Source organism: Scardinius erythrophthalmus (assembly GCF_964197995.2).
Source record: "Scardinius erythrophthalmus genome assembly, chromosome: 15".
NCBI classification, from domain to species: Eukaryota; Metazoa; Chordata; class Actinopteri; order Cypriniformes; family Leuciscidae; genus Scardinius; species Scardinius erythrophthalmus.
In genome coordinates this window covers 26,990,857-27,004,210 of record NC_138235.1, presented here as the reverse complement: position 1 = coordinate 27,004,210, position 13,354 = coordinate 26,990,857, and the positions used below count along the sequence as shown (strand labels likewise).

The 13,354-nt window shown below is 36.6% G+C and overlaps 1 protein-coding gene across 1 annotated transcript in view; it reads left to right on the top strand.

The window, feature by feature from the left end:
- The window catches only part of hspg2 (heparan sulfate proteoglycan 2), a 111,900-nt gene that overhangs the window by 67,076 nt on the left and 31,470 nt on the right, over positions 1-13,354 (top strand). Inside the window, 19 exon segments of the mRNA XM_081387286.1 lie at positions 2,211-2,278; positions 2,418-2,482; positions 2,557-2,697; positions 2,776-2,967; positions 3,303-3,338; positions 5,310-5,561; positions 6,087-6,152; positions 6,932-7,015; positions 7,728-7,820; positions 7,920-8,009; positions 8,126-8,356; positions 8,490-8,603; positions 9,670-9,797; positions 9,902-9,970; positions 9,972-9,986; positions 10,079-10,131; positions 10,688-10,852; positions 11,758-11,868; positions 13,153-13,253. Coding sequence (XP_081243412.1) covers positions 2,211-2,278; positions 2,418-2,482; positions 2,557-2,697; positions 2,776-2,967; positions 3,303-3,338; positions 5,310-5,561; positions 6,087-6,152; positions 6,932-7,015; positions 7,728-7,820; positions 7,920-8,009; positions 8,126-8,356; positions 8,490-8,603; positions 9,670-9,797; positions 9,902-9,970; positions 9,972-9,986; positions 10,079-10,131; positions 10,688-10,852; positions 11,758-11,868; positions 13,153-13,253 — 2,074 coding nt within the window.

The following is a 13,354-nucleotide window of genomic DNA, read 5'->3' as shown; positions in this document are numbered from 1 at the left end:
AATTGCTAAATCTACAGAGCCTCAGAGAACTGCGTTGACAAGGAAACCTAGTCAACTATCCCATTTGCCTACTCGAGTGCAAGGAGAAAAAGAATCTGCAACTATATTTCAGATTCCTCCTCCATCTCATACAAAAATCCCTCAATTAAAAGAATCAGCAAAATCTTCCAAGTCATCGAGCAAACCACAAAAACAAGTCCATATTCCTTCAAAAAAATCATCTAAATCTGTAAAAACACAAAGAAATCATTTGGTAGTAAGTTCGTCCAAAAAAGCAACAGACATCAAGAAACCTTCTCACAATCTCCAAACAAAGGGAAGACATTCCAAAACTAGATCATCCAATCAAAATCATTTAAATGTTCCTTCTTATGAAGCGAGAGGTGCATCAGACTTAAGGCCCAGCCAACCTGAAGAGTTTACCTATGCAGCTACTTCTAGTCAACCGTCTGACAAGAGGATATTACATTCCCCTAAACCCAAAGTACAAATGACTACTCCAAGAAGACTAACTCAGAGGAACTTGTCTAAATCCATCAATATTTTAGACATCTTCATGAAAAACAACAGGGGACAAAAAACATTAAGAAGACCCTGGCTAAAACAAGACGAGAACCTTCATATTGTTCTTGGAAGGCTGGCAATTCCTATCAAAATCATTCCCGGTTACTAAATATTATATGGACCATTTCACCAGTTTACATTACATTTGATCCTGTTTTTTTGTTTTTTCTCTTTTAGCCCCCATTAGAGTTTTGCAATCTTATTGAATGCTGTTGTTCAAATAAATGGGCTTGAGTTTTGAATACACACTGTGATGCAGAAATGCCTCATATCTTCATAATTCTTGTAAACCAAGTATGTTGTACTTCAGTTTAATATTTTTTTTTATTCTCAGTAGAATTGTAGAAATAATGTTCATCAAGTTTCCCCTCCTTTGCTATTGGTCAGCCAAACCAAACAGTTAGCCCCGCCTCCCAATTCACACTACAGTTTGAGCCAGTGCTGTTATCTCAGGCCAATCAACCTACAAATGGCTTCAGACATTAAAAATTATTTTATGATGTGCCATCTTGGTTGTAATGTTTATACTGTTTTGTGTACTTAGACTCAGACATTATGTTAAGTATTTTATACAATTTTATATGCATTCATCTTCATTTATCCTTGCTGCCTACTCATATCTTATTGTCTTGTAAAGTTTGTGAACTCCATCAACATAAAACCTCAATTTGCCCAAATATGGCAAAAGTGATGTATTTTCAGCAGTATACATTTTGAAAGATTTATTTAAGCATTAGTGTATTAGTCTGGACAACCTTGGAACCTCGAGTTATCAGGTAAGACTTTTTGTCAAGTTCCTCGGTTTCCACAGGCTTGGGGATAAGGTGGTTTTACTCACTTAAACACTTTGATTCAATCCTTCTGGTTGTCTTTGGCTTTTTTTATTTCAGTCATTCTCTGTTCAGCAAAGTAGTTTTTCAAAGAGAGAAGGACTCAATATCTGTTGGATGTTGACAGCATTCTTGGCTTTAATTTATACATCTCCTAAACTTGAAATTATGGGTGTTATGCAATGGATCCTCTGTTATGTGATCTAATGTGGCTCTTGTGGTGGCCATTAAAAGATACTTATGTCAGGGGTTTGCTCTTTTGTTGTCCTTGTGGTGAGACAAATGTGAATCTAGCAATCAATAACTGCTTGTACATGCACAGATATTTCATGTCGTGTTAAGTGTCTACGTTGGTTGTTTGCTAAACTCTTGATGTTTTTGTAGATTAAATCATTGTTTTCCAACCCTTTTTTTGTTGTATGTACCCCAACAGCCACATTGGTAAAGCTCCAGTAACACTTCATCAACGAAACATGAAATGTTCATTTTAACTCATCATTAGCATTCATTTTAATGTGTTTTTAAACAGGATTTTCCTGTTTGGTAATTTTCTCTTCATGAACCAATTATCTATATACAAAATCAAAGCGTCTTTAGGTTAGCATGATTATTAGTATGTCTGAAAAATATCCAGACAGTGTTTGAAGAAGCTCTATGCATTAATCATATTCTCAAAGAGCTGTGACTCACAGGTCATAAATCGCTCTTAATTTTCATGGCAGGTCCTGTCATGTCTCTTTTATTCTAAATGTGGTTTTGTTTTTACTGCATGACATTCAGAACAGTTTTTCCAAGGTGTTGTCTGATTTTCCTCAGATGTGCTCCTGGATATACTGGCAATCCCCAACTTGGTCAAAGATGCACGCCAGGCAGCACTGATGGTGGTAAGACTGGCAAAGATAATATTCTGTAACCATTATTCTTAAAATTAAAAGAATAAATTGAAGATGACTCCTACATAATTTTTTTTAACCAAATTTTATAATTTAGATTATAAAGATTTAAAACAAAATCTGTTTATAGATTGTTACCTCTGTGACCAAAGTGGTAGCGAAGGATGTAGTGCAACGGGAATCTGTCGCTGCAAGGTAATAATTTTTTTTTTTTTTATGTTTGCATTACATTGATAACTTAAATTTAAAACATACTTGTTTGTACTCAGATGAATGTTGAGGGTTCAACATGTTCCACCTGCAAGCAAGGGACCTTCCACCTCAGTCCTGCTAACAAAGATGGCTGTCTGTCCTGCTTTTGCATGGGCGTCACCCAGCAGTGCTCCAGCTCCAATCACTATAGAGATGTGGTAAGAGATGTGATGAGTTAGACCAGTGCTTTTCATCAGTTTGTGTGGGCAAATTCATTTTCTGCCTTTTTTCTCCAGGTTTCCACCGTATTTTCCCCTGGAAACTTCCAAGGTTTTGCTCTTGTAAACCGCCAGCGCACCAACCGCATTGACAATGGCTTCTCCGTAGAGGTGTCCACAGATAGAACACAACTCTCCTACACTAACTTTAACTATCTTGGACAGGAGCCCCACTACTGGCAGTTACCCAAAGCCTATCAAGAAGACAAGGTAGAGTTTGGCAGCATTATGTATTTCATCATTCTTACAAGTCTTTGTGTCTTCCTACATGCTCTCTTGAAGTATCTTCTCCCACTTTGAATACTGAATTCATTCTGCAAATGCACGCTGCTAAGACCTTTTCTTCTAAAATGTACTAAGGACAGCTCTTCTGCAGCTTAGAAACACTTTTATAGAAGTTGGAGTGTACACAATAGCTAGTAGGTACTAGTATCAACAAATTGAGTTTGGGTAGGCTTAATTTGTCTCATGTGTCTTTTACCTTTTTATTTATTTTGGATGTAATGCACTGAATTAAGTGTTTCTGAACCTACTTGCTTTTTTAGAAGACTAACTCTGCTCGCCCTAGACGAGCACACAAGGTAATCCTTGCAGGTTCAGCGTGTGACCGTGTTTAATGAGTGTGTGTGTCTGATGTTTGGATTTGGCCTGTCATGTTTCTAGAATTAGAATGATGCTTGATTGGGTCATCTGTGCATTGATCTTTTCAGAATATTTGACTTCTGTACTCGTGTTATGGTTTTATTTTGTCTTGACCATGTTTTGAAGTGCATGTGATTTTATGGTAGATACATTTTGACTTAATTTTTTGTAATACTTAAGCCCAGTTTACACCTAGTAACACATTATACTGCACTCACACTTTTTGGGGATTTATAATGCTCTGAATGAAGAAGAGATATGCCATCATAGCCTGTTCATTGCGGTGTCTGAAGAAATGTTGCATGCTCAGTTTAGTGTGACCATAGCTTAAAAGAAATGACTCAAAAACGAAAGTGGTCAATGGTGTTTAGTTTTTTTTTGTCTGTTGTATAGTCTTTTAACTGTCATACAGAGATGTTACATGAAGAGTAACTAGTTCTTTGTAGTTTAGCTCTAGTATTTTAGCTTTTGTATTGAGATTAGAGATTGCTTTGTTCACAAAACTAGAGAGACTCCTCGTGGATAAAGGAACAGCTGAGAAAGGACGTCGCTGTATGGCATCTAATGAACGATATGTGTAAAGACCTCTCAAGGTCCAAAAGAGCCGTTGAGGTATTAGAACTATTATTCAACTTTTATTGTTAGATCTCACCATTGACCTGAATCCCATAGTCACTTTAACAGTGTGGCACCCCCCGTTTCACATAACTTATGGATATTTACGGATATTTTAGTAACATAATGTACTAAATTTAATCTGAAAGTATGAACTCCGATTAATCCTTCAATTAATGCTTTTAATAAACTGAAAGCGTTGGAAAACGTTGGAAAACTGACAGATTTGCTGAGCTTTCAGTAGAATCAACAAAGGTCAACAGAAACATCCTTGACACTTTCAGTAAACGAATGCCTCCATGTATTAACTCCACCTGTAGATATCTGACACGATGTTAAGTGATGGAAAGAAATTTGAGGAAAAAAGATGCCATTAATCAAATTGAGTTTTGAAAATGTTTTGCTGTTTATGGGTAACACCACTCAAACAGAATGAACCCTTCAAGTGAGAGCATACGTGGTATCCTGATTCTTATACTGACATCCTGAGCATTTCCCTGCATGTATTTAATCATCTGTTTGGCTGCATGTCCCATTCTTTCCTCTCAACTCGTTAAAGTTTTGGCACATCTGTCTCTCCGTTCTCTCTTTGCTTCGTTTACATTCATCCAATCTGGTTTGTGTTTCCGGTCTGATCTATAGGACTGACCGTTCACACTTTAATCTACAAGTGATGAGCCCTGTTTGCTCCATTCATTTGTTCAGTAGTGTACAGTATCTTGGTTCAAGGCACCAAATCAGCATATTAGAATGATTTCTAAAGGATCATGTGACACTGAAGACTTGAGTAATAAATGCTGAAAATTCAGCATTAAAAACAGGAATAAATTACATCATAAAATAAATAAATGTAGCCTTGAAGAGCATAATAGACTTCTTTCAAAAAACATTAAAAATGGTATAGTGTTAATTAGTTGCTATAATAATGATGTACTGTTGCATCAGCCCAAGAGATTTTCTCAAAGAACAACTTTGCATTTTACATATTCATTACATACTTTGTCCAAAATAACTGACTCGTTCACTATGTGAGGAATAAGTGAGCGCTAGTGGGTGTACTTGGGCACAACTGTAGCTCTAGACATAATTGGAAACTAAGTTGCCCAAAAAAAGTACATCCCAATGTGGTTTGAAATCTGATAAAAAAAAATAAAAAAAATCTTTTTCATGTTTTTTGTTGTTCAGACTGAACGGATTGAGTTGCAAACACACTAATTCTGATATTTGCTGTCTGTCTGTACAAACCCTTCAAGTCACTATATTTCCTGTTCCATCCATTGCTTTATTCTCACTAGCACCCCGCTGATGAAGTACGCAAACTTGATGATGAAATCTGGGCAATCATCACTAATTTCTCAGACGGGCAGTCTCCCTTCCCTTTTTCTTCATCCTCTCAAACTTCCCATTCTTCATTTGAGGGCCAGCGTTTGCTATCTCGCTCAAGTGTGCGTGACTCTCCTTTCCATTCTGGTTTAACTTCCTCTTTAAGGGCCTCTGAGTCTCACTCAAACGGCCCAGGCCCTTCCTCCCACCCCGACTCAACTCAGGTACTGTATGCTCTCGCTCAGGGGTGAGTTGACTAATCAACGTCAGACTAATTGGATAGTGACTAGTTTTAGATTTGGCCTTTGCATATGCTGTTTTTTAACATTTCACATGGTCTTAAAGGTTAGCTCAACCAAAAATAAATATCATGTCACCCTCATGTCAATCAAAACCAGTCTTTGGAACACACAATATTAGTAAAAAGCTTTTAAGTTAACTATACAGTATTTGTAGGACTGTTTCAACTGATTTTGTCCATACAATGAAGTCAGTGGGGTCCAAAACAACATTGGACCCCACTGAATTCCATTGTATAGACAAAAAACATTTATTTAATTTAAGTCATATAGGTTTGGGATGATATAAGGGTAACAGAAGTTTCATTTTGGTTAACTATCCCTTTAAAATGCAAAAAAAAAAAAAAAGTAATTCTAGTAGCTTAGCACTTCCCTAGTTTACACTAGTAAAACACTTTCTTTTATTCTAGTTCTGTTGTTTGATTTTTGGTCTGGATGTTGCCTTCTCAGCAGGTGGCACTGGGAAAAAACACTGTTGGTCTCCCTAGAGGTCCACGACCTGGCCCCTCTAACAAGGTTGGGAATCATGGGAAAGTGGTGCGCTTTTTTGGGAATCTTGAATCTAGGCCAATTTTGAATATATACAGTATACACTACCATTCAAACACTTGGGGTCAGTAAGAATTTTTTTAAGTAAATATTTGAAGAAAATTAGTACTTTTATTGAGCAAGGATGCATTAAATTGAAGAAAAGTTTTCTAATGTTATAAAATGTCTTTTTTTCAAATAAATGCTGTTCTTTTGAACTTTCTATTCAAATATTATGCAGCAACTGTTTTCAACATTGGTAATTATAATAAATGTTTCTTGAGCAGCAAATCAGCATGTTAGAATGATTTCTGAAGGATCATGTGACACTTCACAATATTACTGTTTTTACTGTATTTTGATTAAATAAATGCAGCCTTGGTTAACATAAGAGACTTTTCTAAAACATGAAAAAAATCTTACTGACCCCAAACGTTTTACACCATCTACTTATCAGTGAGACCCGGAAAGTCTGCAAACGCTAGTCAAGGTTTGGTGATTTAAAGGATGGCCTTTCCCTGTAGGTGTAGCTTGTAGTGCACACTATAGAAAATACACATATTTTTGTATAAAATAGTAAACCAAACTCTGAATTCTTTCTACCATATTTTATACATTTTTTGAAGATGTTGTAGTTGCAGTTAGTCAGTGACTGACAGAATAGATTTCTTTTCTCTTATGCTTTTCTCTGTGCTCTGCTTATCTGCTGCATTTCTCTGTCTTTCCTTCGTCCATGCTATTATGTATTTCCTTCGCCCGTGCTCCAGTATGTTTTGGTCTACAGTGGGTTCAGCTTGCACCCAGATGACGTGCTCTTCTGGCAGCTCCCGGAGCAGTTCAAAGGGGATAAGGTAAACGCATGGATGGGTTCAGGCCCGCCCACCACTGATCCCCCCCCCCCCCCCAGGTTGACTGATCTGAGTCATAAATGAATCACTACCTGAGCCAAAGGTGTGATAGATGGGCAAGCCGAAGCATCGCTTAATATAAACCAACCAACCTGGTGTATCTATAATCACGTCATGTCTAGTGTGTTTGTTACTGTCGTGCTACAGAAAGAAGTGCTGCTGTGGATTTAAGTGAGAGGTTCATATCTGAGATGCTGATTTGTGTAATGGTGTTTTGCTAGCTTTTTTTAATGAACAACTTTTTTTGTTTGTAAATTGTGCCTTTGTTTAAAAAAGAACATATGAATATTGATATTCGTTTTGAATGTGTCATGATGTGACAAGTTTCCTGAAAGCACTTTGCCTGTCCACAATGAAAATGAAGTGACACAACACAGTCTTTGCTTTTCAGAATATATTATGTAATGTACAGGAAAATGACATTTCACTTGTACTGTCACTTGTTGCACTTGTTGATGGTTAGGACAAAATCATTTATTTTTTTTTATTAAAGAAAATGTATTGTATTTTTTTTTATCATCCACATAAAAGCCCTAAAAGAAAAACCCTTATTGAAAATTTTATTTAATTTGCATTTTGAGCAGTGATTCATCAGTGACAATAAAAACTAACATAATGGAAATGTTCTAATTGAATGTTTTTTATTCTAATGCAGGTCAGTGCATATGGTGGAAAGCTGAAATATACCATCTCCTATGTGCCTGGACCTCGAGGTTCTCCAATAGAAGATGCTGACGTTCAGATTATTGTGAGTATGATGGCAGATGTTGCATGTATGACACATATACTAAGGTTTCGTTCCATAAACGAGATGTTTGAACACTATTGTTCCTCAATATTTCCACAGGGTAATGATATCACACTGGTGGCACGGCAAACATGGAGAAGGGGGCAAGGTGCCAGAGAGTCACAGGACTTTGAGATAGATTTCAGAGAAGTGAGAACCCATTCTCACCCATTTTATTTCTGTTTTTCATCATTTTCATCATATTGTGATTTGTTTTGAACTTGAAGGAAGATATGTGGTTCAGCGTGATGATTTCTTCTCTGTAGGAACACTGGCAGCGTCCCGATGGCATGCCGGCTACCCGGGAACACCTGATGATGGTGCTCGCGGACCTCGATGACATCCTGATCCGTGCTTCGTATCACACAGAGATGCGCTCATCCAGTATCTCGGGGGTCCGCATGGATATTGCTGTGCCTGACTACACTGGCCTGGCACAGGCTTTGGAGGTGGAGCAGTGCCAGTGTTCTCCTGGTTACCGTGGTCTGTCATGCCAGGTATGAACAATCAAAGCTTTGCTTTGTGACCAACCGGATGAATGGTAGCAAAGGCTCGCTTCCAATCTACTGTGATGATGATGACAGTATTACTCAATCTAGACATCTGTTCCATTGTCTTCATGTTCTGTAGGACTGCGCTCCTGGATACTCTCGCACAGGAGGAGGCTTGTACCTTGGCCACTGTGAGCCGTGTGACTGTAACGGCCATTCGGACTCCTGTCATCCAGAGACTGGCATCTGCACGGTATGAATCTTTACCAGCACGCAGTTCTTTTCTAGAAGTGGGATGCATAGAATTTCAATGGATGCATAAAAGCATACAAACGAGTGTTGCTCTCCCTTTATAGTCAACTTTAGAACAGTACAGTATACCAAATATATTTCTATAATAAATAATACTATAAAATTACTATAAAATAATGATTAAAGTATTATCTAAAATTGTCTTTTTATATGTATATATGTAATATGAAGAGTTCAGATGCAAAAGCCTCTAAGTGCCATCTGACATTTTCTTTTAGAATGATCATTTTTATCAAGCTCATATATTTAAGTTCAATAATATCACTTAAATGGCAATGCAAATTACCTATTAATTGTCATTTAAGTGAAATTACTTAACTTAAATATACAAGCTTTATAAAAAAAATTTCAGATGGCATCTGAACTCTTCATATATACATATATATATATATATATATATATATATATATATATATAGTTATTTTTTTAATGTATTATTTTAATTATTATGTTTATAAATAATTAAATATTATTTAAACAAATTAATATTAGTTTTCATCCAAAAGTATTATCTAAAAACTGTGTATGTGTATATTATTTTGCATAAATATTTAAACTATTAAATATAAATTGCATTTACTCACCCTAATCAATTAAATACATATTTAAACAAAATAATTAAATTGCATCCTAAATAAATAAAGCCTTTGTAGTCACCTTGAACCATATAGTACTATATGCCTATGGATTTATTTATATATATTCTATTCTGAATATCTTATAATTAAATAAAATATAAATAATACTTTAAATAAATAATTCATAAATAAATACTATTTATTAATATATTTAAATATTTTTGTACTTAATTAATGTAATTACAATTTATCTTAAAAGTGTGTGTGTGTGTGTGTGTGTGTGTGTGTGTGTGTGTGTGTGTGTGTGTGTGTGTGTGTGTGTGTGTCTGTGTATAAAACTTAATAACCTAAGTAAATTAAATGTAGCTTTTTCTCACCTTCATAAAAGTAGTCCATACACCACTTGTGTGTTATCATTTTGATTCTTAGAGCTGTCAACATAACACCAAGGGCGAGCTCTGTGAACAGTGTGCTGACGGCTTCTTTGGAGATCCGACTGCTGGAACCCCTGAGGACTGCCAACCATGTGCCTGCCCTGGCACTGACCCCGACAACCAGTTAGTCTTAACATACACCTGCGAACCTTACCTGATTCTGCCAGCTCTTTTTGTAATATTAACCTTATTTGTAGGAAGGTTTTTAATAGTGATTTTATGTGTAGGTACTCTCGCACCTGTGAGAGTCTGGGTAACGGAGACTACCAGTGCACTGCCTGTCAGCCCGGCTACAATCCAGTATTGTGAACGGTATGCTCACACTTCCTGTAGTGCAACAAATCAATTAGGCTTGTCTGTTATTGTCATCACAATTTTTGATGTGACACTCGTTTTCTTCATAGCTGTGCGCCTGGTTATGTTGGAAATCCACAAGCAAGAATCCCCTGCCGTAGTGGTATCTGTTTATTTATTATCACAGTAACTTTCACGACCCTATGAAATCAAAATTGGAGGTTTGTGACTTTAAAGGTGCATTCAAGCCATCTTGGAATTACCGTAATTATGTGATTCCGACTTGTAAAAAGCGTTTACATCCTCGAAGAATTTGTAATTTCGTATTTATGAGTTCGTAAACATCTAAACTCCGAATTTTCTGAGTACTCCTACTTCATTTTGGCATTGATTGTGTTTTGCCATTGATAGTGTTTGAGGTCGTCTATATGCCAGTGTACTTTAAATTTGAGAAAATATGCATATAAATGCATATAAAATATCCCTCCCAAAAACCACTTTGGAAACCAGTAGCTAATTGTGGCTAATTGGCAATTAAAGCAAAGGCATGAGCCCTTTCTTCCCCAACTTCCTGTTTTAATTGGCAATACGTCAACACATAAATAACAACACTCGTGATTGATTTCATGGGGTTTCTACACAAACAGTTGATGCACTGCATTTGTGAAAACGCATTTCTGTTGGACAGATTCCAGTAAAACGTGTTTGTCTGTTATCAGCTGCTGCATCTCTAGTGGTGAAGGTGTATCCAGAAAGGGTTCAGGTGGCACAGGGAGCCCAAGTCACTCTCAGGTGCCAGGTGTCTGGATATCCACCTCACTATTTCTACTGGTCCCGTGAGGATGGACGCCCAATCTCCAGCACAGCAGAGAGACGCAGACAAGGTACTGCCTGGATTCCTAGAAGCAGATCCCAGATCATTAGTATATCAGTATATATCTCCAGACGTCACAAATGAGTAACCTAGAGCAGTGTTTCTCTACCCTGCTCCTGAAGGACCCCTGATTCAACTTGTCGGCTCATTAGAAGAAACTCCAGGAAGTAAAATGAGTGTGTCAGAAAGAGGAGACTTTCATAATGTGCTGTGTTGGGGGTCCTCCAGGACCAGGGTTGAGAAACACTGCCCTAGAGAAACCAAGCACCAAATACAAGATCAAATGCTCTGTTTCATATTGCATATATCCTTGGTGGATAAGGAAATACCATAATTGCAACCCATCTCAGTGGAAAAACAAATCCAAGATGGAGGACATTGCAAAATAAATATAATGAAAATAATTCATTAATGAATACTTCCGTGTTTTTAGGCTTGCGTTACCATTTGAAAGTTTGGGGTTGGAAAGATTGTTTTTGAAAAAAATATTTTGCTTACTAATGCTGCATTTATATGATCAAACATACAGGGAAAAAAACATAGAACTGTGTTCTATTTTAATATATTTTAAAATGTAATTTATTCCTGTGATGGCAAAGCTGAATTTTCAGCATCATTACTGAAGTCTTCGGTGTCACATGATCCTTCAGAAATCATTCTAATATGCTGATCTGCTGCACAAGAAACATTTCGAAAAGTTCAAAAGAACAGCTATTTTTTTGTAACAATGTTAAAATCTTTACTGTTACTATTGATCAATTGAATACTTCCTTGCTGAATAAAAAGTATTAATTTCTTTCCAAAATTAAAAAAAAAAAAAATCTTACGACCCTAAATATTTGAACTGAAGTGTATGTAACACAACTGACAGTACGAGTTTATAATCATGGGAATCCTTTTCCTTCCACCCTGCAGGAGAGGAGCTGCATTTCCCCAGTGTTCAGCCCAGTGACGCTGCTGTTTACATCTGCACCTGCCGAGACCAGCGCAGCTCCAATACGAGCAAAGCTGAGATTGTTGTTACAAGTAAGTTGTTTTTTATCACCATAAAACACAACTCTATGCCAGTTATTCAAGTCTTTCACTCTACACTTTTTTAACGCATAACAGCACAAAGTACATTTTGAAATTGGGTTTTTGAAAGTTGCTTTTGTTTTACCCTCAAGATGCTTTTAGATTCAACAAAAATCAAGTTGTGATTGTCCAAGAACATTTTTGTAAATTGTGATAATGTGAGTTGCCAAGTATGTGTGTATAATTTGTAATCGGGGCATAAAACGAACTTTTTAAGACCTAACAATGGCCGCTAACTTAAGAATTTTTTTTAAATATTTTGTATTAAAAATAATACATATTTTGGTAGCACTTTATTTTACAGTCCTGTTCCCCATGTACATACTATATGCATATTATAGTTATTACAATAACTGGATAATAACTATTTACTAACCCTAAACCTATCCTTAACCCATGTACTTTCTTAGTTAAGTACACATAAGTGCACATACAGTACTGTAAAATAAAGTGCAACCAATAATTTTACCATCAATGAAGCATAAATTAATTTATTTACAAAAGTTACTCCGTCAAGACCAATGAGTGATTTGTTCTTTGTGTCTTTTGTTGTTTGATTAACATTAAAAATAGACAGAATCAGGAATATTAGACTGCTGTTAGGAGCTATTGCACAGATCCAGTATACACACGCGTTTTATTTCTCAACTGTTTACGTTAAGACATAACTGACTAAGGATACTTGCCAAGATTTTGACATAATTTAGTTTGAGTATGTCTGTTCAAGCACAAGAAGACATGAAATAGAGTTCAATTCAGTATTTCTCACACTGAGAAGCAGATTTCTAGGCTTGCGCTTTGGATGTTTATGCACGGAAAACGTCCCACACAGCGCTTAGTTACAAATTGAGTTCCCTTTTGCGTCGTCTTAAGCTTGAATATTTAAATTGGCAAGGCTTAAACTTTCGTGACAATGCAGCATTGGCCCGCCAACTGTCGTTCACATTTGTCCATGTTCATGTTCTCAGTTTTGCATTGTTAGAATTCATAAAAAGGTTACCGGCCAACAAGCGATTGACACAGTTTCATATACTCGCCAACGCTGATTTTTAAGCACATTTGGCGCTTGCCGAGTGTTAATTTTAGGCCCTGTTTGTGGCTCCATAGTTTTAGCCAATCAAAAATTTGAATTCATAAATATTTTTTATTTTTGGCTTTTTGTGGTCACCATTGGTAAAAAGAGAGGAAAAAAAACAATCTTATCTCTTGATCGTCAAACCCCTTTTCCCTCACCAGCCTTACCATCCAAACCTATTGAAGTCTTTATCGAGGAGCCCAAAGCACAGAGTGTGACAGTGGGATCTACAGTGAGCTTCATCTGCACAGCCAAAAGCAAGGTATGAATGTCTTCTGCACACACATCCATTACAGACATAACCTCAGCCTTCCTGACTTCTAAAACAGATGGATAGAGAGAGAGAGAGAGAGCAATATTTGG